This window comes from Scyliorhinus canicula, chromosome 31, assembly GCF_902713615.1.
Source record: "Scyliorhinus canicula chromosome 31, sScyCan1.1, whole genome shotgun sequence".
NCBI classification, from domain to species: Eukaryota; Metazoa; Chordata; class Chondrichthyes; order Carcharhiniformes; family Scyliorhinidae; genus Scyliorhinus; species Scyliorhinus canicula.
Window position 1 is genome coordinate 3026691 of NC_052176.1, and position 25284 is coordinate 3051974.

The following is a 25284-nucleotide window of genomic DNA, read 5'->3' on the forward strand; positions in this document are numbered from 1 at the left end:
AATAGTTTAATAAACGTGTTGAAGTTATCTCCATGTCTGAACCTTCCTTTGTCAGAGTGAACATCAAGAAAGCAGCTTATGCTACACCAAGAGCATAACAAGACAAGGACCCAGACAAGGATCCCTATTTCTCCGGCGCATGCCCAACGCCGATTAACAAAGGAAAGAAAATACTATCTTGTTCAGACAAGAGAATGTCCCGAACATAAGGGGGCAAAAGGCCATAATAATGGACTCGAAACGTTAACCCTGGGACTTTCCGCTCCCGCCGGTTATTCGGCAGCAGAGGGTAGCCCACAGTTGGCCCCCAGCGGGATCCCACGACCGTGGCTAGGTCGAGGGTGCTTTGTGCGTAACTCGTCACTGCCCAGGCAGGGGGTGGCCAGTGGTGGGGCTGGAAGATCCCACCGCCGGGAAGGGCTGGAAAGACCCACCCCTTCTGCCTTCCTCTCCTCAGATGCTGCCAGACCGGCTGAGATTTTCCAGAACTTCCTGCTTTTATTCCATGTTGAGTTTGTGTGTGTTTATTTGGACCTCTGCAGCCCCCCCCCCCCCCCCCGGAATAAAAGATGGGGGGGGGGGCATTTGTCTATTATTGCTTTAATTTCGGGTATTAGTTTGGGTGTGGGGTACCCAGCAGCCCCCCACTGATTCCATTGACCTGTATCTGCTGCTGTTGCCTTTCCCGCGCTCTGAGGGGTTGTGAATTTATGAATGGAGCGGCGTGATGACGTCTCCGGGATGAGTGCAGCTCCGATGACGCGACTCGGATGACGCACTAACCCCGCGCCGCGGCTGCCCGGCGCTCCCCGCCTGCGCCGGAAGTGTCGGTATGTCGACGATGGCGGATCACGGCGGCGGTGCCGGGGGCCCTGAGCTGTGCTCCGTCTCGGTCGTCTCCTGCCTGCTGCTGGCCTGCGGCTACGTGGGCAGCCTGTACGTGTGGAGGAGCCAGTTGCCCAGGTAACGCCGCCGCTGCCGCAGCGCTGAGGGCGAGCGAGTTGCCAGGGGCAACGCTGTTGCCCCGGGAGGGGGTCCCCTAATTGTCAATAGAGGGGTCCCCCCAATTGTCAATGGAGGGGGTCCCTCCAATTGTCAATGGAGGGGGTCCCTCCAATTGTCAATAGAGGGATCCCCCCAATTGTCAGTAGAGGGGTCCCCCAATTGTCAATAGAGGGGTCCCCCAATTGTCAATAGAGGGGTCCCTTCAATTGTCAATAGAGGGGGTCCCCCAATTGTCAATAGAGGGGGTCCCCCAATTGTCAATAGAGGGGTCCCCCAATTGTCAATAGAGGGGGTCCCCCAATTGTCAATAGAGGGGGTCCCCCAATTGTCAATAGAGGGGGTCCCCCAATTGTCAATAGAGGGGGTCCCCCAATTGTCAATAGAGGGGGTCCCCCAATTGTCAATAGAGGGGGTCCCCCAATTGTCAATAGAGGGGGTCCCTTCAATTGTCAATGGAGGGGGTCCCCCAATTGTCAATAGAGGGGGTCCCCCCAATTGTCAATAGAGGGGGTCCCTTCAATTGTCAATGGAGGGTTCCCCCAATTGTCAATGGAGGGGGTCCCCCAATTGTCAATGGAGGGGTTCCCCCAATTGTCAATGGAGGGGTTCCCCCAAGTGTCAATGGAGGGGGTTCCCCAAGTGTCAATAGAGGGGGTCCCCAATTGTCAATAGAGGGGGTCCCCCAATTGTCAATAGAGGGGGTCCCCAAATTGTCAATGGATGGGGTCCCCCCAATTGTCAATAGAGGGGGTCCCCCAATTGTCAATGGAGGGGGTCCCCCCAATTGTCAATGGAGGGGGTCCCCCAATTGTCAATGGAGGGGGTCCCCAAATTGTCAATGGAGGGGGTCCCCAAATTGTCAATGGAGGGGTCCCCCCAATTGTCAATGGAGGGGGTCCCCCAATTGTCAATGGAGGGGGTCCCCCTATTGCCAATGGAGTGGGGGGGGGGGGGTTTGACTACTCCGTTGCCAATGAGGGGGTCACTCCACCAATTGCAATGCTGCTGAGCAAGCAGCATCTGTGCCACCACTAATGCCTACGAATCAATCAGATTGTTAACAATGACCAGTGCGCAAATTGCCAACTTCTCTCCTGACTTACAATTTATCTTTGCCAAAAGTGAAGGGTTGGAAAGTTGGAGCAACACCTCAAAAAATTATCCTTCGAATCCCTACAGTGCAGAAGGAGGCCATTCGGCCCATCGGTGCATCACTGATACACGAAAGAGACCTCGGCCCACGCCCCTATCCCCATCTCCATAAACTTGCGCATTGATCATGGCCAATCCACCTAACCACATCTTTGGGCTGTGGGAGGAAACAGGAGCACCCGGAGGAAACTCACACAGACACGGGGATAAGACACAGACACAGACTCTGCACAGACAGTGACCCTGCGGGGAGTCGAACCTGGGATCCTGGTGCTGTGAAGCCACAGTGCTAACCACTGTGCTTCCATGCTGCCCAAATGCTGGACTGGCAGCATCTGAAGTGACAAAGTTCCTGATAAATTGTCTCAAACCTCAATGGTTCATTTCAGCTCCAAAGTAGAGTCTTGTTAGATTTTGAGTTGCTGATCCTCGGGAGCCTCCAGGGAATAAAAGATGGGTTAGAACATAGAACAGTACAGCACAGAACAGGCCCTTCGGCCCTCGATGTTGTGCCGAGCAATGATCACCCTACTCAAACCCACGTATCCACCCTATACCTGTAACCCAACAACCCCCCCCCCCCCCCCTTACTTTTTAGGACACTATGGGCAATTTAGCATGGCCAATCCACCTAACCCGCACATCTTTGGACTATGGGAGGAAACCGGAGCACCCGGAGGAAACCCACGCACACACGGGGAGGACGTGCAGACTCCGCACAGACAGTGACCCAGCCGGGAATCAAACCTGGGACCCTGGAGCTGTGAAGCATTTATGCTAACCACCATGCTACCGTGCTGCCCTCACTGGGTTGCCAGGTCCAGGAATAAACCTCGAGCTGCAGTGGGTGTCCAGTTTCTCATTGTACGGTCTTTTTTTTTAGCTTCTCTCATTGTAGTTAACAAAAATGCTTGTTTCGATAAAGGTGTAGATTTCGCAGTGAGGTTCAGGTGCTTGCTGCATGTAATTCCCCGATGCTGTGTGTGTCTAGGGCTGTTTAGCACAGGGCTAAATTGCTGGCTTTAAAAGCAGACCAAGGCAAGCCAGCAGCACGGTTCGATTCCTGTACCAGCCTCCCCGAACAGGCGCCGGAATGTGGCGACTAGGGGTTTTTCACAGTAACTTCATTTGAAGCCTACTCGTGACAATAAGCGATTTTCATTTTTTTCACTCCCAACCTTTTCAGCTGGGGCACGTTGCCAGAATTAGGACACTGATTTTCTCTCCTTATATTTCCACCAGTGACCAATACGGACATCGTTCCCTCTCTGAGATTTGGCATTGTTATCATTCTGTTTGGTTGAGCACGAGACCCACAGCTTATCTTTTTTCAGCAATGGACAAATATGAATTGGGGAGGGCAAGGCTATCCCATTGCCCCTCAAGCAGCCGGAAGTGCTACGTAAGGACTGTAGGGTCTGGTGAATATCAATGGTGCGTTATGTGTACTTTCAAATTCTTCCCCTGGGGATGGTGAGGCGATAAAGCGACTGTAGTGTGGGTGTGGGAATGGAGGTGAAATGAAAGTTGCCACAGTCCGCAAACACTGCTCTCCCCTTTTGAGAGAGAGCTCATTGGTGGGCAGCATGGTAGCACAAATGGATAGCACTGTGGCTCCACAGCGCCAGGGTCCCAGGTTCGATTCCCCGCTGGGTCACTGTCTGTGCGGAGTCTGCACGTTCTCCCCCCGTGTCTGCGTGGGTTTCCTCCGGGTGCTCCAGTTTCCTCCCACAGTCCAAAGACGTGCAGGTTAGGTGGATTGGCCGTGCTAAATTGTCCTTCGTGTCCAAAAAGGTTAGGAGAGGTTATTGGGTTACGGGGATAGGGGGGAAGTGAGGGCTTAAGTGGGTCAGTGCCGACTCGATGGGCCGAATGGCCGCCTCCTGCACTGTATGTTCCATGTTCTAAACTGAGGGTCACCACATCTCGGGCGTGGGGCAAGGTGGAGAAGGCGGAGCCTTGATGAATAACCTGAGCCGGTACGGGGATTGAACCCGCGCTGTTGACGTAGCTCTGCTTCACAAACCAGCCGTTCAGCCAACTGACCCCCCCACTGGGAGACGAGAGCGGTTGACCAGCAGGTTTGGAATCCATTTCAAATCCGTATTCCAGTCAAACGAAGTTGGGAAGGGCAACCTGAAGACATGGGTTGAATTTTCCATCTGTGCGCCCACCGCCCTCAACTCGCAGTTCTCCTCCACCTCTTGTCGACCCTTCAACTGTCTCTTGTGTTGTCGGCCTGCTTGTCTGACCCACTGTCCTGGAAAGGTCATCATTTTCTTCAGTTAATTCTGATGACGCAACCGCCTCCTTCCTCCAATTGGGCAGAGAATGGTGGTCATCAGTCCCCAGAGGCTCGGAGAGAGAGAGAGACAGAGACACTGCCTGATTGTAGGTTTGCAGGTACCAACTATAGCGCACTACTGAGGGACTGCGGCACTGTTGGAGACCCCGTCTTCAGATAAGATGTTGTGCTACTTCCCTGCCTCCCCACCCCACCTTTGAGATGGGACTTGAGAGATCATGTCTTTGACTAATTACAACGTGTCTCCAATGTCAAGTGCTCCACACAAATCTTGTCTGTCTGAAAGAATTGCTCTTTTTCTTTTGTTTTGTGTGTGTGTGTATAACAGGGATCATCCCACTGTGATTAAACGGCGGTTCACCAGTGTCCTGATCGTCTCGATGCTATCCCCATTGTGGCTCTGGACATGGCGACAATACACGGGTTTCAAGGTACGTCAGTACGTTCGTCAACCAACTGCGGCACCAGGTTGCTGTGATGGGGGGTGAATTTTGCCTGGTGGAGCAGATTCCTATTAAGACGCCTCCAATTCTGGCCTCTTGACCGTACATGATTTGCGTCCCTGCGTTATTGGCAGCCATGGTAGCACAAGCGGGTAGCACTGTTGCTTCACAGCGCCAGGGTCCCAGGTTCGATTCCCGGCTTGGGTCACTGTCTGTGCGGAGTCTGCACGGTCTCCCCATGTCTGCGTGGGTTTCCTCCGGGTGCTCCGGTTTCCTCCCACAGTCCAAGCACGTCCAGGTTAGGTGGATTGGCCGTGATAAATTGCCCTTAGTGGCCAAAAAGGTTAGGAGGGGTTATTGGGTTATGGGGATAGGGTGGAAGTGAGGGCTTAAGTGGGTCTGTGCAGACTCGATGTGATGGGCCGAATGGCCTCCTTCTGCACTGCATGTTCTATGTTCATGCCTTCAGCATCCAGGGCCTTAAACTCTGACAAAGAGTCATCCAGACTCAAAGAACAAAGAAAAGTACAGCACAGGAACTGGCCCTTCGGCCCTCCAAGCCTGCTGACCATGCTGCCCGTCTAAACATAAATCTTCTGCACTTTCGGGGTCCGTATCCCTCTATTCCCATCCTATTCATGTATTTGTCAAGATGCCCCTTAAACTTCACTATCGCCCCTGCTTCCACCACCTCCTCCTCCGGCAGCGAGTTCCAGACACCCACTACCCTCTGTGTAAAAAACTTGCCTCGTACATCTCCTCTAAACCTTGCCCCTCGCACCTTAAACCTGTGCCCCTTAGTAATTGACCCCTCTACCCTGGGGAAAAAGTCTCTGACTATCCACTCTGTCTATGCCCCTCATAATTTTGTAGACCTCTATCAGGTCGCCCCTCAACCTCCGTCGTTCCAGTGAGAACAAACCAAGTTTATTCAACCTCTCCTCATAGCTAATGCCCTCCATACCAGGCAACATCCTGGTAAATCTCTTCTGCACCCTCTCTAAAACCTCCACATCCTTCTGGTAGTGTGGCGACCAGAATTGAACACTATACTCCAAGTTTGGCTACAGCTGCAACATGGCTTGCCAATTCTTATACTCAATGCCCCGTCCAACGAAGGCAAGCATGCCCTCTGCCTTCTTGATTACCTTCTCCACCTGTGTTGCCCCTTTCAGTGACCTGTGGACCTGTACACCTAGATCTTCTGACTTTCAATACTCTTGAGAGTTCTACCATTCACTGTATATTCCCTACCTGCATTAGACCTTCCAAAATGCATTACCTTCCTCGAAACATTAGCTCCGTTCTCTGTCCACAGAGGCTGCCAGACCTGCTGAGGTTTGTCCAGTATTTTCTGTTTTGTTTCAGATTTCAGCATCCACAGTAATTTGCTTTTCCCTTAAGCTCTGGAATCCCTTCATTCAAACTGTCTGCCTCGCTCCCCTCCATTAAGGTTCTGCCTAAAACTCTCTCTGACCAAACTTTCGATTATTTCTAAAGTCTCAAACGGTAAACCCTGTTTGATGAGACGCCCGGGAACCAGCTGGAAATTTAACGCCATCGCACGCAGTAAGAAGACGATTTAACTTCAGCTTTAGTTGTACCTCCCTCCAGTCACTCGCTGGCAGCGGCAAATTGAAAGTGACCAATTTGAGCAAGTCATATGACCTCGGAAGATAAGAGATCATGGAATTTTCAGAGCAGAAGGAGGCCATTTGGCCCATCTGGTCTGCACCGGCCCTGGGAAAGAGCATTCTTACTTAACCCCTATCCCCGTGACCCCATCTAACTTTTTGGACATTAAGGCGTCAATCCATCTGACCCTGCACATCTTTGGACTTGTGGGAGGAAACCGGGGCACCCGGAGGAAACCCACGCGGACACGGGGGGAGAAAGTGCAGACTCCGCACAGACAGTGACCCAAGAGCGAGAATCGAACCGGGGACCCTGGAGCTGTGAGGCAGCGGCGCTAATGGCTGTGATGGGGAAACACACTTTTGAAATAGGCAGGTGTTTTCCCTGACGAGGTAAACTCACAGAAGCCGGTTGATCAGGGAGGTACAGGTCACGGTGATAGGTGTGAAAAGGGGCACCGGTCAGTGAGTGATAGAGGGGTGTTGGAGGCCATTTTATAACTGAGGTCACGCTGAGAGGCACTATACAAATGCGCATCCTGTAGAATTATCCATTTGAGTCGAGCGCCTGAAGAGACCTGCCCCGACGGCCCTGGAATTGACATTTGAGCTGTTGAATTTGAATCGCTGATTTTCAATGAGCAGTTTTGCGGGTCCTCTGCACCGACGTTGGACCGTTTCCGTTCTCCCACTCTGGCGAGCTACACGTTCCCACTGCGGACACTGCTTCTTCCCATTGGGAGCGTCAGTGTGACAGGTTAACCTCCAGTACCCCAGTTCGCTGTTGAGACCATAATCCGTTGGAGCAGAGGTCGGCCATTCGGCCCATCGAGTCAGCTCCGCCATTCATTGGGGTCACGACTGATCATTACGATAATCCTCACCTCCGCCATCCAGCCTTTCGTCCCCCCATAAACCTCGATTCCCTTACTGATTAAATCCAAATTATTATCGAGGTGTGTCAGCCAGCAATCCAGATTTTAGCAATCCAATATTTGGATTCCAAGGTGACCAAGCTAACAGGGTATTAATGTAGCTGTCATAAACAGATAACCTCCATTTGTGCTATTCCAGTAACTTTATCCTGCCTGTGTTGGAATCAATTCTGTGACTTGGCACCAGTAATGGTCCAGGGGAAAACCTACTTGAATTAATCCCCTTCTTTTTTTTCTAAACGTTGTGCTTTTTATCTCAGAATTGTACTTTACCCAGTTCCCAGTCCTGTCTTACAGTTCTATAGTGCAGAAGGAGGCCATTCAGCCCATTGAGTCTGTACCGACCCTCCGAAAGAGCCCCCTACTTCGGCCCAGGCCTCCGCCCGTAACCCAGTAACCCCACCTAACCTTTTGGACACCAAGGGGCAATATAGCACGGCCAATCCGCCCTAACCTACACATCTTTGGACTGTGGGAGGAAACCGGAGCACCCGGAGGAAACCCACACACACACGGGGAGGACGTGCAAACGACGATCACCCGAGGTCAGAATTGAACCCAGGCTCCTGGCACTGTGAGGCAGGCGCTGTGTACCTCTCCAGCCATGCTTGCCAGTTTAATGGACGGTTAGGTTTCACTGATCAAATGTGCTTGCCCAGCTGCTTTGTTGCAATGCTAATGTCGGCACTGTGGCATTAGCACTGGCGTGCAGAGCTGAGGGATCCGGCTTGAGATCTGTGTTTCGGCACGGCCCTGAGCTGGACAAGGCGAGGCTGGTATTGGACACTGGGTTAGAGTTTAATTTGCATAAATGTGAGGTGATGCATTTTGGTAGATCAAATCCGGGCAGGACCGACTCAGTTAATGGTAGGGAGTTGGGGAGAGTTACAGAACAAAGAGACCTAGGGGTACAGGATCATCGCTCCGTGAAGGTGGAGTCGCAGGTGGACAGGGTGGTGAAGAAGGCATTCAGCATGCTGGGTTTTATTGGGCAGAATATTGAATACAGGGGTGGGGACGTCTTGTTGAAGTTGTACAAGACATTGGTCAGACCACACATGGAATACCGTGTTCAGTTCTGGTCACCCTATTATAGGAAGGAGATTGTTAAACTAGAAAGAGCGCAGAAGAGATTTACGAGGATGCTACCAGGATTTGATGGTCTGAGTTATAAGGAGAGGCCAGATAGACTGGGACTTTTTTCCCTGGAGCGTAGGAGGCTTAGGGGTGATCTTATAGAGGTCGATAAAATAATGAGGGGCAGGGATAAGGTAGATAGTCAACATCTTTTTCCAAAGGTAGAGGAGTCTAGAACTGGAGGGCATAGGTTAAAGGTGAGAGGGGAGAGATACAAAAGAGACCAGAGGGGAAATTTCTTCACACAGAGGGTGGTGAGGGTCAGGGACGGGCTGCCAGAGGCAGTGGTAGAGGCGGCTACGATTTTGTCTTTTAAAAAGCAGTTACATGGGCAGGGCGGGTATAGAGGGATATGGGCCAAATGCGGGCAAGTGGAACTAGCTTAGTGATAGCAACTGGGCGGCACGGACCAGCTGGGCCGAAGGGCCTGTTTCCGTGCTGTGAACCGCTATGACTCTCGGGAATGACGTGGCATCAGTTGGAGTCACGGTGCTTTGTGTACACCGGACAAGACCAGTGGGCCTGACTGCTTGCATGTTTTGATTAGACAGGTCCATCGCTGCTGATGCTAATGGGCGTTCACTTGGATGGGATCATTGCCGCAGCCTGCCTTCCGCTCCTGCTGACCATGGTGAGTGCACAGGAGGAGGAAGTAACTTTCAGAATGGCGCTCTGGGGCTGCAGGTTGGCAGGCTCTTCTGCAAAGCCAGGAGCTAAAACAGTTCCACGCACTTGTGTAGCAAATGTTAAACTTGTGTAGAACGTTTGTCAGGATAATGTGTACATTTCTAATCTCCATATTAAAGCAAGGACATGGAGGAACTGAAAGGTGCAATAACGAATTGACAAGAACAATAACCACAAAATGGGAGGTGTTATGGGCCAGGGCTGAGAAACTCCAAAGTGTATTATGAAGTTCACCTGACCTTTAAAACATAGAACATACAGTGCAGAAGGAGGCCATTCGGCCCATCGAGTCTGCACCAACCCACTTAAGCCCTCACTTCCACCCTAACCCAGTAACCCCTCCTAACCTTTTTGGTCACTAAGGGGTAATTAATCACGGCCAGTCCACCCTAACCTGCACGTCTTTGGACTGTGGGAGGAAACCGGAGCACCTGGAGGAAAACCCACGCAGCAGACATGGGGAGGATGTGCAGACGCCGCACAGACAGTGACCCAAGCCGGAATCTAACCTGGGACCCTGGAGCTGAGAAGCAATTATGCTATCCACTGTGCTACCGTGCTGCCCTACAACCTTTATGTTGAATTTGGGTTGAGCACAAAAGCCTTCGCTGCAAGTGTGATTCATCAGACTTCCTAGACAATTTAATCAAAACAAAGTTTATTCTAAGAATGTAGTTAACATATATATATAAAATATATATATAAACATAGCAAGAATTTTTTTATCAATAACCAACATAAAGACACCACACAGGTACAGTAATCTATGTATAACACTTAATGAATTCCCCCTTAACTGTTCCAATTCAGTAACAAAATGCAATTAAACCAAAACCCCTTTTCAAGGGCGTGGCCCAGCACACTGTCATCGCGCTTGAATGGGACTTGTCCTTTCCCTGAGATTCTGATCCAGTTCCAAACAGCACATTCAAAACTCCTTCCGGAAAACAACTCTTATCTTTAAAGTTACCAAGGTAGTTAGCCACAACCAATGTGCTGTTTACTAGAACAGCTGTGAAAATGAAAACGAGAGAAAAACACTTCTTTCTCCTTCTACAGACCAAAGCAGTCAAACTGAAACCAAAATCTTTTTTTTTAAAAACCCTCTCACCTGACAGCCACAGCCCAATGTGCTACACGTCGTATGATAAGAGACTAAACGTTTCTTAAAGGGCCACTCACATGACAGAGGTTCTACCTATCGAGGGAGACTGAATATCCTTTCTCAAGAAAAGAGAAGGCTTGAGGGGTGACCTTGAAGGAATCTTTTGAGATGTACAACGTAAATGTTTGTGAGTGGGTTGACGCAGAGAAGATGTTTCCACTTGTGGGGGTGTCCAAAATGAGGAGCCACCCAGATCGGAGATTCGCTCATCGATCCGAGAAGGATTTCGGGAGGGAGAGGGTGGTGAGTAGTGCTGAGATTGTGGGACGTGTTGAGGGAGTGGCCGAGGTGCGTGTGGAATTTGTGTCGAATTAAAAGCGTTTCTCTCTGCCCCGCAGGTGCTGTTTTTCGGGCCGCTGATTCAGCTGGTCATGGACTATCCGTGGGATTTGTTCGAAGGGATGAAGACGTTTCTAGGTGAGCCCGGGCCTTCGAGTGGCTGGCTGAGAAGGGATTGTAGGAGCTTGCGCCACTGTAAGGACAGCGGATCTGGTTTGAAGCACAGTTAGCCAGCATTCTGCGGTTGCTGAGCTTTGAGTGGTGGCTTGGGGCTGCTGAGTGCCTGCCTGAACCGCAGGTAAAAGCAGATATGGGGGTATCTGGGGAGTATGTATATAACCTCGTCCAAATGCCGTATATCTGACAGTGCAGCTTTGTTGCACCTTTCCCCTCCTAACGTACCAGGACCTGTGGTGTGGCTAAAACCTATACCACTGACGACTCAAAGATGCCTTAACAGAAACCCAAGACATTGCATCCCTTTGTTGAGGGCTAGTGGGTCGGACATAGAAGAGGCCGTAAGAGAAATGGAATGGCTACAGCGCAGAAGGAGGCCCTTCAGCCCCTTTGCTTCCATGCTGGCCCTCTGGAAGAGCAACTCACTTGAGTGCCATTACCTCCCCTGTAGCTCTGTAAATTTTAATTTGCAACTTTAGTCGTTCTTTTCCAATCCCCGGTGTCCAAAGTAGGTGTCAAGATGTCTTTTTTTTCAAATCATCCTGTGCAACCAACCCTGGCAAAATCAAAACCCAAGTGCTCGTTTGATGTCTTGAGGAATCTTGCAAAATGGCTGGCTCTTTTTTTTGCGCGCCGCATACAACTGTCTGCCCATCTTCCGTGGCTGCCTTCACGGCCGGGTGTTTCCTGGAAAGGGGAGCACGCGGTGTCTGCCGGCACGATTGAGATCACCCGTGCCCTGTGGGAACCGCAGGGACTGGGGGTGTTTTGTCGCCACCTTGACTCGCATCTTGTTTCGATGTTTGAAGTTTCCTTTGGGATGCTTGTTAACTTTGATGCCATGTCCCTTTTAAAGGGCGGCCTTTTAATTCATCCCTCAATTTGTTGATGCAGTTAATTTGGTTTCCCGGAAAGAAGCGCTCGCATGCACGCAGGACAAGTAGACTTGGGTCGCCAGCTCTGGTGATGTTCCTGGAAATTTCATCACGTCGTACCACCTCCAAACACTCTGCCCCATGCACCCCTATCACCCCCCCCCCCCACTAACAAACCTGGCCATCCCACCTTCCCAAGGCCAATGGCAAGATAATCAGACACTCCGGATGATTCTTGACTGACAGCATTCATCCTCTTGTATCAAATATTTTTATTACCGATAGACTGAAGCATTCTAAGAAGTTTTTTTTTGTTGAAAAATGCTACTTTTCTTTTTAATGCCCTCGCGGGTTTCTCCCGCGTTTTGCTTGCGGCAGCATCCCGGAGGTGAATCTTTCAACTCCAGCGAAGAGGGTTGGTCACCTTAAGTGGGCTGCATGTCGAAGCACTTCGCACGGTAGCGCAGCGGTTAGCACTGTTGCTTAACACCGCCAGGTTCGATTCCCGGCTTGCGTCACTGTCTGTGCGGAGTCTGCACGTCCTCCCCTGTGTCTGAGTGGGTTTCCTCCGGGTGCTCCGGTTTCCTCCCACAAGTCCCCGAAAGACGTGCTTGTTAGGTAAATCGGACATTCTGAATTCTCCCTCTGTGACCCGAACAGGAGCCGGAATGTGGCGACGAGGGGCTTTTCACAGTAACTTCATTGCAGTGTTAATGTAAGCCGACTTGTGACACTAATAAAGATTATTATAGTGAATGAAGCTCTTTAAACACTCACGATAAGGTACTATGTAAATGATTCACCAACCTGGCTGCTCCAGGTTTACCTTACCCCAGCCTCGAAGCTTATCGACCTTAATGATGCCCTGGGCTGTGGGCCTCAACTCATTACTGGCAGGGGAGGAGTGTTAAATCTGCGTCCCCTTTCACCCCACAGCGCACAGGTGTAGGGGGGGGGGGGCTTGCAGGATTCGAGCATCCCCTAAATTAGAGCACGCACCGAGCAAAGGTCCGGGGAGCGGCAGGTGGTCTCCTGTGCCTTCCGGCTTTGGAGATTCCTGGGATTTCCCCTCCGCTACAGGGACACCAATCCCCATCCACGTTGCTAATCGCTCAGTGAGCGAAGAACGTCTCTCCCCCAGTCCCAGATTTGCCTTCGGTGAGTCACATCCTGTATCTGCTTTTGCCGTTAAAAGTGCAATCTTCCGGGCAGCACGGTGGCGCAGTGGGTTAGCACTGCTGCCTCACGGCGCCGAGGTCCCAGGTTCGATCCCGGCTCTTGGGTCACTGTCCGTGTGGAGTTTGCACATTCTCCCCCGTGTCTGCGTGGGTTTCGTCCCCACAACCCAAAGATGTGCAGGGTAGGTGGATTGGCCACGTTAAATTGCCCCTTAATTGGAAAAAATGAATTGGGTACTCTAAATTTATTTTTTAAAAGTGCAATGTTCCACAAAAGGCCTAAAATCTCCACCAACACCTAGTCACATTGCTGTTTACGTGTTCTCGCTCTGTGTAAGTTAGCGGCTGCGTTTCCCACAAGACAGCAGTGACCACACTTCAGAAGTGCCTCATTGACTGTTAAAGCGCTTTGGGACATGCTGAGGGTGTGGTACAAATGTAAGTTGATTTTTTTTGGGGTGGTGTCCTCTCTCTGCTGCCTTCATTCGAGGGTGGACAGTCGACTTTCCTTCATTCTTTGCCCTGAGCCAGCTGTCTTCTAGAGCCAGTGCTCTGCTCTGCAACTTCCTCCGTAGTACAGATATCTCCCTGTGTCTCAGTAGCCAGGATATGTAACCGTACACTTTACAGCAGGTCATCCATCCGTCCAGGTCCAGGTCTGTTTAGGCACCCCATTCACTTAAACCCTCACTCCCTTCCATCCCGGCAGGTTCGGTGTGGCTACGAGGATAGGGTGGGAGAAGAGTCGCCTTAGGTACGGTGCTCTTTCAGAGGGTTGGTGCAGACTCGATGGGCCGAATACCCTCCTGCACTGTAGGGATTCTGTGGCAGCAGTGTGCACCATTTGCAGGATGCGCTAGGGCAGCTCGCCAAGGCTCCCTCCCAGTCCTCAACCCACATCTCCATACCACCTTGAAGGACATGGTTAAAGTCCAGCCGGTTTGTTCCAAATCACTAGCCTACGGAGTGCAGCTCCTTCATCACCTGATTCAAAACGAACCGGTTGGACTTTAACCTGGTGTTGTCAGACTTCTTACTGCGCTCACCCCAGTCCAACGCCGGCATCTCCACATCTTGAAGGGCAAGGGCAGGAGATGGCACCAGCTCCAACCCCACTCTCGAGTTCACCTCGCAAATGACACCATCTCGATTCGGAAATGTTATCAGACTCTCCCGCATCGTCGCTGGGTCAAAATATGAGGGCCCCCGGCCTAAGAGCACTGGGGATGTCTTCACCACTCGATCTGCACCTGTTCAAGAAGGGAGCTCATCACCACCCGAGGAAGGAGCAGTGCTCCGAAAGCTAGTATTTGAAACAAACCGGTTGGACCTGGTGTTGTCAGACTTCTTACTGCGCTCACCCCAGTCCAACGCCGGCATCTCCATATCCCACCTTCTGGAGGGCCACTGGGTATGGGCGATAAATGTCACCTTTTCTCAGCGCTGCCCACATCCCGGGAATGAAAATTTTAGGGAAAGCTCCCGCCCATTGCTTCTAGGATCGTCACCCGCTCGGGGAACAGTAATGTGGAAGATTCCGATTAGGGATACTGGTTCGCCCGGCTCCCGTCTTGGCTGCCGTCTGAGAGATCGAGCGTCGGTAATGCTGTTGTCTCTTTCCCAGCCCCACAGTTCTGGGTGCAGTGTCTGGCGGACATGCGGTGGATGAGGAATCAGGTGGTGGCTCCCCTGACTGAAGAGCTGGTGTTCCGGGCGTGTATGCTGCCAATGCTGGTGCCTTGCACTGGCCTCGGCCGTGCCATTGTCACCTGCCCGCTTTTCTTTGGAGTCGGTGAGTGGGTTTGACTGGGTGAGTGCGACGTTAACGTCTGGGGTTGGGGAGCTGTCGGGCGCACACGTGCGCGCTCGAGGGGCCGTGTTCTTGGCTGGCTGGCTGGCCAGTTCTAAAGGTGGTAACGTTTGCTCACGGCCCCAGTCTGCTGCTGTGTGTGTGGCTGGAGGGAACAGAACATTGATACTGTTTTGGATTTGGATTTGCTTATTGTCACGTGTACCGAGGTACAGTGAAAAGTATTTTTCTGCGAGCAGCTCAAACAGATCATTTAGTACATGAAAAGGAAAGAAAATACATAATAGGGCAACACAAGGTACACAATGTAACTACATAAGCACCGCCATTGGGTGAAGCATACAGGGGTGTAGTGTTAATCAGGTCAGTCCATAATAGGGCCGTTTAGGAGTCTGGTGACAGTGGGGAAGAAGCTGTTTTTGAGTCTGTTCGTGCGTGTTCTCAGACTTCTGTATCTCCTGCCCGATGGAAGAAGTTGGAAGAGTGAGTAAGCCGGGTGGGAAGGGGTCTTTGATTATGCTGCCCGCTTTCCCCAGGCAGCGGGAGGTGTAGACAGAGTCAATGGATGGGAGGCAGGTTCGTGTGATGGACTGGGCTGTGTTCACGACTCTCTGAAGTTTCTTGCGGTCAGTTGCCATACCAGGCTGTGATGCAGCCCGATAGGATGCTTCCTGTGGTGCATCTGTAAAAGTTGGTAAGAGTCAATGTGGACATGCCGAATTTCCTTAGTTTCCCGAGGAGGTATAGGCGTTGTTGTGCTTTCTTGGCGGTAGCTCCGACATGGGTGGACTAGGACAGATTGTTGGTGATGTGCACGTCTAGGAATGTGAAGCTCTTGGAGCAACCCTTGGTCACTTGCTTCAGGTTGGAATCTCTCAGCCGGTTAAAACAAATGATTAGATTATTGTCATGTGAGATTACCTTTAAGAAATGGGGGTTTATAAAATAGCTGTAGTGGATGTACCTTTAAGAAATGAGAGCTGGGCTGTCTGTCTGCTTTTACTTTCGCTTTAGGCTGTCTGCTACAGGGTGTGTTTAGTTTTGTTTTAGATTTGGAGAAGCTGCAGTCACAGCACAATGTGTATGAATCTCTGCTAGCTGAAGAATGTCCATTTGGTGATTTCAAAGTGGGAACTGCTCTCAGTAGTGAAGTTAAACCTGATGTCTTTCTGAAAAAAGGGTTCTTTTTGTCTTGTGGATGTTGCAAGGAAAGATTAAGAGTTATTTACAGAGTACTGTATTCTTTGGGGGATTTATTGGTGTTGATAGTTGTTAAGATGTTTACTGTGGGTTTATAACTGGTTTCATAAATGAACATTTTAATTTAAAAGGACTACATCTCTGTTACATCACACCTAGAAAATAGGCCCGTGTGCTCCCCATAACCACAATCTATTCAAAGTTGTGGGTCAGGTGAACTCCATGATACACTTTGGGGTTCTCTGGACCCTGGCCCAGAACATTATACCGAGCAATGTTGATACAGAGGAAGTAGTTGAGATAGAGACCTGGGCCATCCTTGAAGGAGAAAACTGAACAAATGATGTGAAAGAGGAAGTGGGATCTGAATTAACGTGCCAGAGTGAAGACCCACACGTGTGTGTTGTAAAGTTTGAATACAGACGAGAGTTCCGAATCCGATTGGGGTTCTGATTGTGAAGAAATGATAAACTACTGGTTCCTGTCACTTAGACCTGCCACTTGCTGATCTTGAACCGATTGGAAGTAATCCTTCCAGAGCTGGGGAGGAAGGCAGCAGATCAGGAGAAGAAAGTGAATTTGACTTTTCTGAAAGTAATTTGTTACAGCCTCCAGCATTGCTGTTCACTTCAGGTGCAAATATTTCCCAGAGCATGCCTGTTTTGAAGGAAAAAAGTTTAAAAACAGGCACCGGGATGGCAGTGGGAAGAGTTGGGGGGCAGGAAAGCTGGTGTGTGTAAGGATGTTTTGATTGTTTGCCGTTGCCGCGCTTGTTTTTTTTGTGGTTTTTCCTCTTTGTCATGTATATATTTGAAAATGCCTCAAAGAAAATGTTTTCCCCCATCCCAACAAATGGTCACGGCCACCAGTGACCGGGGTAGGGGCAGTGCTTCTAGCCCTTCAGCACTTTGAACTACATATGCGACATGACAATAAACCAAAGCTCAGTTGATCCGGACCATAATCCTCTTGGGATTATACCAAAGCTTAAAACCAGGAACGCAAGATTATTGTGTTGGAATCATTGCAATGTCCACGGGAAGGGTAATATGATTGCGGATACTTTGTCACGGGTTTAGGGACTGACTATACCAAGGTAGAGATTGGGAAGGGAGCTGGTCTAATAGGGATGGATGGAGAGCTTATTGTGATTTAGGTCTTGCATAATGAAACGTTATACCCTGGCGAATCATTCCTTTTAGGGAGGAAGGTATGTACGGCTCCTTCCTCCTGATTCCCTTATTCACCCTTCCGTTATTTTTCTGCCATCATCATTTTGATCCATGGATACTTAATGGACATTTGCCTTTAAGTTGAGCAGAACTCGGACATTGTGGTACCCGAGAGATGGGGGTGGGACTCGCTTCAATTGGCTGGCTGGGGGCCAATAAATTGGCCAATGGGCCAAATTCTGCCTGGTAACAGATGGTGATTGGTTCCTGCCTGAGTGGGATGATTTCCAAAGACTGAAGGGAAGCAGAGTTGGAGACCTGGACACTGAGAGACAAGGACTCTCCTTTTCTCTCTCTCTGTCTCTTCTCTCTCTCGCTGTCTCTCTCTCTCTTTCTCTCCCCCTCTTTTCTCTCTCTCTTCTCTCTGCGTTTCTTTCTTTCTCTCTTTTCTCTCTCTCCCTCACTCCCTCTCCCTCATTCCCCCTTCTTCCCCTTTCCCCTCTCCCCTCTCCATCCCCTCTCTCTCTCTCCCCCTCCCCCCTCTCTCCCCCTCACTCTCTCCCCCCTCTCTCTTACCCTCCCTCTCTCCCCCTCTCTCTCCGCCCCTCCTCTCCCCCCATCTCTCTGCTCCTCTCTCTCTGCCCCACTCTCTCTGTCCCCTCTCTGCCCCCTCTGTCCCCCCTCTCTGCCCCCTCTCTCTTCCCCCCCTCTCTCCCCCCTCTCTCTGCCCCCTCCTCTCTGCCCCCTCCTCTCCCCCTCTCTCCCCCTCTCTCTCTGCTCCTCTCTCTCTGCCCCCCTCTCTCTGCCCCCCCTCTCTGCCCCCTCTGTCCCCCCTCTCTGCCCCCTCTGTCCCCCCTCTCTGCCCCCTCTGTCCCCCTCTCTGCCCCCTCTGTCCCCTCTCTCCCCCCCCTCTCTCTTACCCTCCCTCTCTCCCCCTCTCTCTCCGCCCCCCTCCTCTCCACCCCCCTCCTCTCCCCCCATCTCTCTGCTCCTCTCTCTCTGCCCCACTCTCTCTGTCCCCTCTCTGCCCCCTCTGTCCCCCCTCTCTGCCCCCTCTCTCTTCCCCCCCTCTCTCCCCCCTCTCTCTGCCCCCCTCCTCTCCGCCCCTCCTCTCCCCCCCTCCTCTCCCCCCTCTCCCCCTCTCTCTCTGCTTCTCTCTCTCTGCCCCCCTCTCTCTGTCCCCCCCTCTGTCCCCCCTCTCTGCCCCCTCTGTCCCCTCTCTCTTCTCCCCCCCCCCCTCCCCCCTCTCTCTCTGCCCTCGTGTATTTCTGAGACCTGGATGAATCTCCCATGAAAACCGTAACATGCTGGAAATCAGAAACCTAGTCCTGAAAGAACGGTTGGCAGGAACGTGTGCTTAAAGACGGCCATCCGAAACAGCGACTATTCATCCTTTTACTTATTATTATAGAAAAAAAAAATTTAGAGTATGTGTTTCATTTTTTTTCCAATTAAGGGCAATTTAGCGTTGGCCAATCCACCTACCCTGCACATCTTTTGGGTTGTGGGGGGGCGAAACCCACGCAAACACGGGGAGAATGTGCAAACTCTGCACTGTAAATAGTATGAAACCATTGGGGAAGGGGTTGACCAAAATGTGGATGAGAATTTTAAAGTTGAACCAGGCCAGCAAGCAGAGGGGTGGCGCAGGCTAACAAAATGGGAAAACCACACTACTCCCAGATCCCTCGCCACCACCACACAGCAGCGCAGCAGGTTAAGGCCGTCAGTGGCTATGAAAACCTGAGGTTTAACCAGCAGTCGGAGTTTCCCCGATCTCAGTCAGAGGAGCTGCCAGGGCCTCAAGGCCGTTAAATCAGCGGGGGAGTAAATTAATCCTCCTCCAGGTGCCCTGCCGCTGATTCCAAGCTTGGAATTCTGCTGGAAGGGCCATTAGTGTGAACATTGCCATGTGGTGCCCTTTCTCGACCATCCGCCTGTCAAACACTCGCTGGACTGGCACCTAAAGACCAGCCACTTGGGCGAAGGTCTTGAATGGAACTGTAGCCCAGACCGATTCACTGTTCTCAAGCTACCAAGATTCATTTTGAATGTTTGACATTTCTTTTTCTTTCTCCCCCCCCACCTCCTCCCCTCAAGCTCATTTCCACCACGTGATCGAGCTCCTGAAGTTCAGACAAGGCACGGTCGTGGGGATCTTCCTCTCCGCAGGTACGACGCACGTGGGAGGGTGGAGGATTTGGGTCGAAAGTTGGATTGCGGGGGGGGAAGGTAGAGGCGCATTGTGTTGCTGTACACCGTGTGTCAATGTCTCATCAGTTACGTTGTCACGGTTAAGAGAAACGGGGGACGGGTATTTAATTGTCTTTGAGCACGTGTTAACCGCTCGATAAAGAAAGGTTTTGTGTCTTGGTTTTGGCTTTACTGACTTTCTTGGATTGGGGGTGGGTATGAAGTGGGGTCAATCTTGATTATTGAATGCTAATTTTTTTTTTCTAAATTTAGAGTACCCAATTAATTTTTTTCAGTTAAGGGGCAATTTAGCGTGTTCAATCCACCTACCCTGCACATCGTTAGGTTGTGGGGGCGAAACCCACGCAAACACGGGGACAATGTGCAAACTCCACACGGACAGTGACCCAGAGCCAGGATCGAACCTGGGATCTCGCCACCGTGAGCCGCAGGGCTGACCCACTGTGCCACCGTGCTGCCCTATTGAAGGCTGGTTCAATAGCATGTAAAATGCACGCTATTGAATTAGCCGGCTGTTAACAATAATCATTATTGTCACAAGCAGGCTTGCGTTAACACTGCAATGAAGTGACTGTCAAAAGCCCCTAGTCGCCACATTCCGGCGCCTGTTTGGGTACACAGAGGGAGAATTCAGAATGTCCAATTCACCCAACAAACACGTCTTTGGGGACCTGTGGAAAGAAACCGGAGCGCCCGGAGGAAACCCGCGCAGACACGGGGGGGAGAACGTGCAGACTCCGCACAGACAGTGACCCAAGTCGGTAATCGAACCTGGGACCCTGCCGCTGTTAAGCAACAGTGCTAACCACTGTGCTGCCGTGCAACCCTTGTGAAGGTGTCCCGATGAGGATTTCTTGTGATGACGAATTCGCTGTGCGTGAAATTCTGTTGGGTTGTTGTTTAACATGTGCCAGCCCGTCGCCTTCAATAGATTTAACGGACTGAGTAAATGCTACACAGCAATGAGAATCCCCCCCCCCCCCCCCCACTCCCCCCGTCACCACATCCTTGTGATCCAAAGCTGATGACGCAAAGATGGGCAGGAAAGTAAGTTTTAATGAGGGCCTATCGGGGGTCATCAAAGGTTAAATGAATGGGCAGAAGGTTAATCGGTGGAGTGTAAGGTGGGAAAGTTGTTCCCACTTTGGCAGGAGGATTAAAAAAGCAGCATATCATTTAACTGGAGAGAGAGAGAGAGTGCCGAACTCCAAGGTACAGAGGGATCTGGGTGTTCTAGTGCATGATTTGCAAAACATTACTCTGTGGGTGCAGTGAGCGATTAGGAAGGCAAATGGAACGTTGCAATTTCTTAAAAGGGGAATGGAATATAAAAGTCGGGATGTTTTGCTGCAGTTGTGCAGGACATTGGGGAACCATGTAGAATCCTAGAATCTCTGCTCCGACCCTCTGAAAGAGGCAGGATCATTGAATATTTTTATGGAGCGGAGCAGACACAAGGGTTAAATGGCCTTCTCCTGTTCCTAATTCATGTGATCCTATCCCTTCATGACAGCTTTGATCCTGATAGCTTTGCAACATGGACCATGCGGTAACAATAAAACTGGGCCGTTAATATTTGTTCTGCTTGGGTTAATAACCAGTGCGCTTGTTTCTTTTTATCCCCAGTTTTCCAGTTTTCGTACACTGCAGTGTTCGGGGTGTACACGGCCTTTATTTTCATCAGGACAGGTCAGTGTGCGTTTACCGTTCACACCTTCACACGTCCGCTGTCCCCTCTTCCTTCCTCCTCACTCGCGATTTAACCAAACTCACGGCACCATCTCGGACTGCCGCTCGTTCCTCCCCGGCCTCTCCGAACACCTCGCCTCCCTCAGTTTCCTCTCCCTCCTGTCATCTTCAGGCTCGATGTCTCCTTGGCGTACACTCCACCCGCATCTTATCCCTCCCTGGTATTTAATCTGTGCGGTTCAAAGAAAGTTTGGATTTAATAGCAGGATTCAGTGCGAGCGGCTTCTCACGGAATCTGAGCTTGTTGAGAAATATAATCCGAATCGCTGCTTAATTTCATTTGGTCTTTTGCCCCATCCTGTGCCTCGATGAAAGGAGAGATTTTGCATTTCCACGCCGCCTTTCGTGACACTCGAGCATCCCGGAGAAATTTGCTGCCAATCGATTACTTATCAAGTCTGAAAGAAGTCTTGTAACACCAGGTTAAAGTCCAACAGGTTTGTTTCGAATCACTAGCTTTCGGAGTGCAGCTCCTTCCTCAGGTGAATGAAGAGGTGGGTTCCACAACCACATATATAGACAAAGTCAATGCTGCAAGATGATACCTTGAATGGATTCTGAAACGTATAGCCAAGTTCCGCCGCATGAATACGGCCTCAACCGGGACCTTGGATTCATGTCTCATTACATTCTCCCCCCCCCCCCCCCCCCCCCCCCCCCCCCAACCCCCACCATCTGGTCTGGGCTTGCAAAATCCTGGTTTAGCACGGTGCGCTAGATAGCTGGTTTCTGATGCAGAACGAGGCCAGCGGCGAAGCTTCAATTCCGTACCAGCTTACCCAAACAGGCGCCGGAATGTGGCGACTAGGGGCTTCTCACAGCAACTTCACACTTGTGACAAAGAAGGTTATTATTAAATCCTCCCATTTATTGCTTTCTGCAGATGAACTCGTCGATTGTGTTAAAGGAAACACCGCTAACAAGATATGTTAATTTCTTAAAATTAATAAAGCAACATTCAGAATGACAGTTTTCTCAAGTTGACAGTTTTTGGCAACTTTTTTAGCTATATGTGACTTGTCCCGTATCCCTGTAATCAGAAGGCTGGCCTTGGCAGCCGTTCTGTTCTGAGTAAGTTCCCTTTTGCCTTTGGAAATTTTCTGTCCCAAGTAAACAACTTTTTCCTGGGTAATTTGTGCTTTGGCAAAGCTAGATTTGTGACCATTTGTACTGAGGTGGTTCAACACCATCCGTAAGTCTTTGTCATGATCATCTTTATTGATGGAGGTTATCAGAACATCATCTTCATACTGAATAATGGTGGAAGGCAGAACAGGCAGTTGCCTGAGATGGTTCTGTAGAGCCATGTGGTAAACAGTTGGGCTATTGTGATACTGTTGTTGATTAATTGTAAAAGCAAATCATGGTTGAACTTGCTTAGCCACTGGTACTGACCAGAAGCCGTACTGGGTGTGTCTTGTTGGAACGTAACCCTAGGTGCATCTTGTTTGTGCGCATTACGTGGTTGACCACGAGGTGGAAATGTATTGTAGTGAACATTGTCTACTTCATTATCATCTCTCGAAGACTTAATTACCTGCAAAGACTCCCATTCAAGGTACAATCTTGCATCATTGGCTTAGTCTATATATGTGTTTGTGGAACCCACCTCTTCACTCACCTGAGGAAGGAGCTGCGCTCCGAAAGCTAGTGATTCCAAACAAACATGTTGGGCTTTAACCTGGTGTTGTAAGACTTTGTACTGTGCCCACCCCAGTCCAACGTCAGCATCTCCACATCATTTCCAAGTCTGGTCATTGTTATGCAGCCACCCCAGACAGCAAAGACATTGCCTATTTTAAGCCCGTTGACAGGAACATAGAAAGTAGGAACAGGTGGAGGCCATTTGGCCCTTCTGGCCTGCTCCGCCATTCAGTATGATCATGGCTGACCCTCCCCCCCCCCCTCAACGGCAAACTCCCGCTCTCTCACCCGTACCCCCTCGACACCTATAGTGTCTAGAAACCTATCCATTTCTTTCTTGGAAACGTTCAGCGACTTGGACTCCACCGTTTTTCTGTGTTAGAGAATTCCACAGCATCGCCACCCTCTGAATGTTGGCCCAGTGCACCGGGAGAACCCCAGCTGTTCGACCTCCCGGGAGTAGGGAGGGGTAGTCGGGGCCTGGGTTTGATGTTTTATCCAATAGACGCCGATGTTTTCGAGGGGTACCCGGAAGCAACGGTATTTCCGGGGGGATACACTAGGAACGCCGGTGGTTTCGGGGAGTCCCTGGGGAGTGGTTAACAGTTCTAAGGATGGATGGATAGGTTGAGAGTTACTGCCACCAGGGAATGCCTGACGTTTTGAGGTTCTCCGGTGAAACGGTGTTGTGACAGCCTCTCTGTTTTCCAGGTCACGTGATCGGTCCGGTGCTGTGCCACTCTTTCTGCAACTACATGGGATTCCCGGCCATCGGAGCTGCCCTGGATCACCCCCGGAAGGTCACCATTTTCTTCTTCTACCTGCTGGGAGTCATCCTCTTCTTCCTGCTGCTCTTTCCCATGACGGATCCCACGTTCTACGGCAGCCTTGCCATTTGCCACTTGACCAAGCCGGACACCAGCACGTCAGTCTGCACCTGACACCCCCTTCCCCCCCCCCAACGGTGGGAACCTGGCCAGTTATATATATCTCCCCCCCCCCCCCCCCCCCCCCCCCACTTCTCTCTCTCTAACATTCAGGGAACATTCCATCTGGGAGCCGGCGTGTGGATTGGGAAAACGTCTCAGGAATTTGGGAGCCTTGTTTGAAAATCACGGAAGAAAAAAGTCCCAATCAGGATTGGCACTTGAAAACCTGCGGATACTTTAGGAATTTTCCTCCTTTTCATTTTGGCGACTGGAAGGCCGAAAGAACAGACAAGGTCTGCACTTGAAAGACTTGGCCCTCACTCACCAGCGCCCCGGTTGGGGGGGGGGTGTGAGGGGAACAAAGCGGATGTGTCGGGGTGTTCAATTTCACCAACCCGGGCCGCATCATGTTTAAGCGGTCCGCCAACTCTTGTCGCTAAATCATGTTCTGTTTTCCATCCGCCTCTCATTGATGACAGCCCCAGTGTGATGCTGAACGTGCCCTTCACCTAACCCCATCCCTGTACCTCCACGCAGCCAAATCACTGTGTCAAGATTGGTCCTAGTTCCCCCATCCCCCACCCCCTCTCCTCCCCACCCAATTTATATATAGTGGGAAATGACAGTATTCCACTACGTCTTTCTACCTGCAATACAAATCCTGGGCCTTTGACTAATTGTTCGCCACGTGCATTGCCAGCTTGTTTTTGGGCACCGCGTACACTTATTTATTTATTTTTTGCGGTGTCGATTGTACCGGGGGGTCTTTGCCCAGCTGGCCGCCTTTTTAAGGCCGAGAGATCTGTCCACATTGGCAGGGCAATGCCTCCCTCCCCGGCCCTTGGAGCCGGAGGAGGTGGGGGGGGACACCTTTCCCTGGCGATATTAGAAAATGATGTGGAGATGCCAGCGTTGGACTGGGGGTGAGTACAGTTAGAAGTCTGACAACACCAGGTTAAAGTCCCAACAGGGTTGTTTCAAACACGAGCTTTCGGAGCACTGCTCCTTCCTCAGGTGAATGGAGAGGTAGGTTCCAGAAACACCCGAGGGAGGAGCAGTGTACCCCGTAGTGATGTGGAACCGGCCCTCCTCGGAAACCATCATCCCCCCTCACAGCCGGGGCTGATTTTCTTCCCAGGGAAAGGCTGTGCGGCCGACTAATCTGGTCTCTGGAGCCGCCTCCCTCACCCCAGCTGTCACGTCCCAAGGTGCAGTGACTGGGACGGTGCTCAATGCGTCACCAGCGAGTTAACATTTCGGAATCCAGCGACGGCAACCTCTCTCTGACCTCACTACTGAAACAGAAATCAGTCAAGTTCACTTTTGCCGAGGCATTCGGCCCTCTCAGCTATCCAAAAGTCAATATTTTTTTCTAACACGAGAACTGCGTTTGTAAATCGAGCGATTATATATTTTCTAAAAGTAACTATTTTCCTGACGAGAGATTGTATTACAAGAAACCGGGAGAGGTTTTGAGGAGTTTTACTTGAAATGCGAAACGGAGCTGACAATCTTGTACTGTATTATGTAGGATATAAATTTCTGATTTTAAAAGAAAAAAAAAAGTAAAATAAAATATAGAGACTGTATGATT

At 50.7% G+C, this 25284-nt stretch overlaps 1 protein-coding gene across 3 annotated transcripts; it reads left to right on the top strand.

Annotated features, from left to right (window-relative positions):
• Window positions 1–800: 800 nt before the first annotated feature.
• rce1a (Ras converting CAAX endopeptidase 1a) lies at window positions 801–25284 on the top strand. 3 transcript variants are annotated; one of them, XM_038787370.1, is made up of 8 exons: window positions 802–963; window positions 4791–4893; window positions 9159–9242; window positions 10802–10880; window positions 14597–14764; window positions 19255–19326; window positions 20995–21057; window positions 23473–25284. In XM_038787370.1, the coding sequence occupies exons 1-8, from the start codon at window positions 833–835 to the stop codon at window positions 23700–23702; spliced, it is 930 nt and encodes a 309-aa protein (XP_038643298.1). In that variant the 5' UTR covers window positions 802–832; the 3' UTR covers window positions 23703–25284. The 3 variants fall into 3 exon arrangements, with proteins under 3 accessions (XP_038643299.1, XP_038643298.1, XP_038643300.1); XM_038787372.1 differs by having other exon boundaries at window positions 9163–9242; XM_038787371.1 differs by lacking the exon at window positions 14597–14764 and having other exon boundaries at window positions 801–963.

Bases quoted from the DNA above. Each gene is read 5' to 3' on its own strand.
- rce1a (XM_038787370.1), top strand. From the start codon at position 833: ATGTCGACGATGGCGGATCACGGCGGCGGTGCCGGGGGCCCTGAGCTG. The intron at 14,765-19,254 runs GTGAGTGGGTTT...CCTCCCCTCAAG, and splicing joins CCCGCTTTTCTTTGGAGTCG to CTCATTTCCACCACGTGATC. The intron at 19,327-20,994 runs GTACGACGCACG...TTTTATCCCCAG, and splicing joins GGGGATCTTCCTCTCCGCAG to TTTTCCAGTTTTCGTACACT.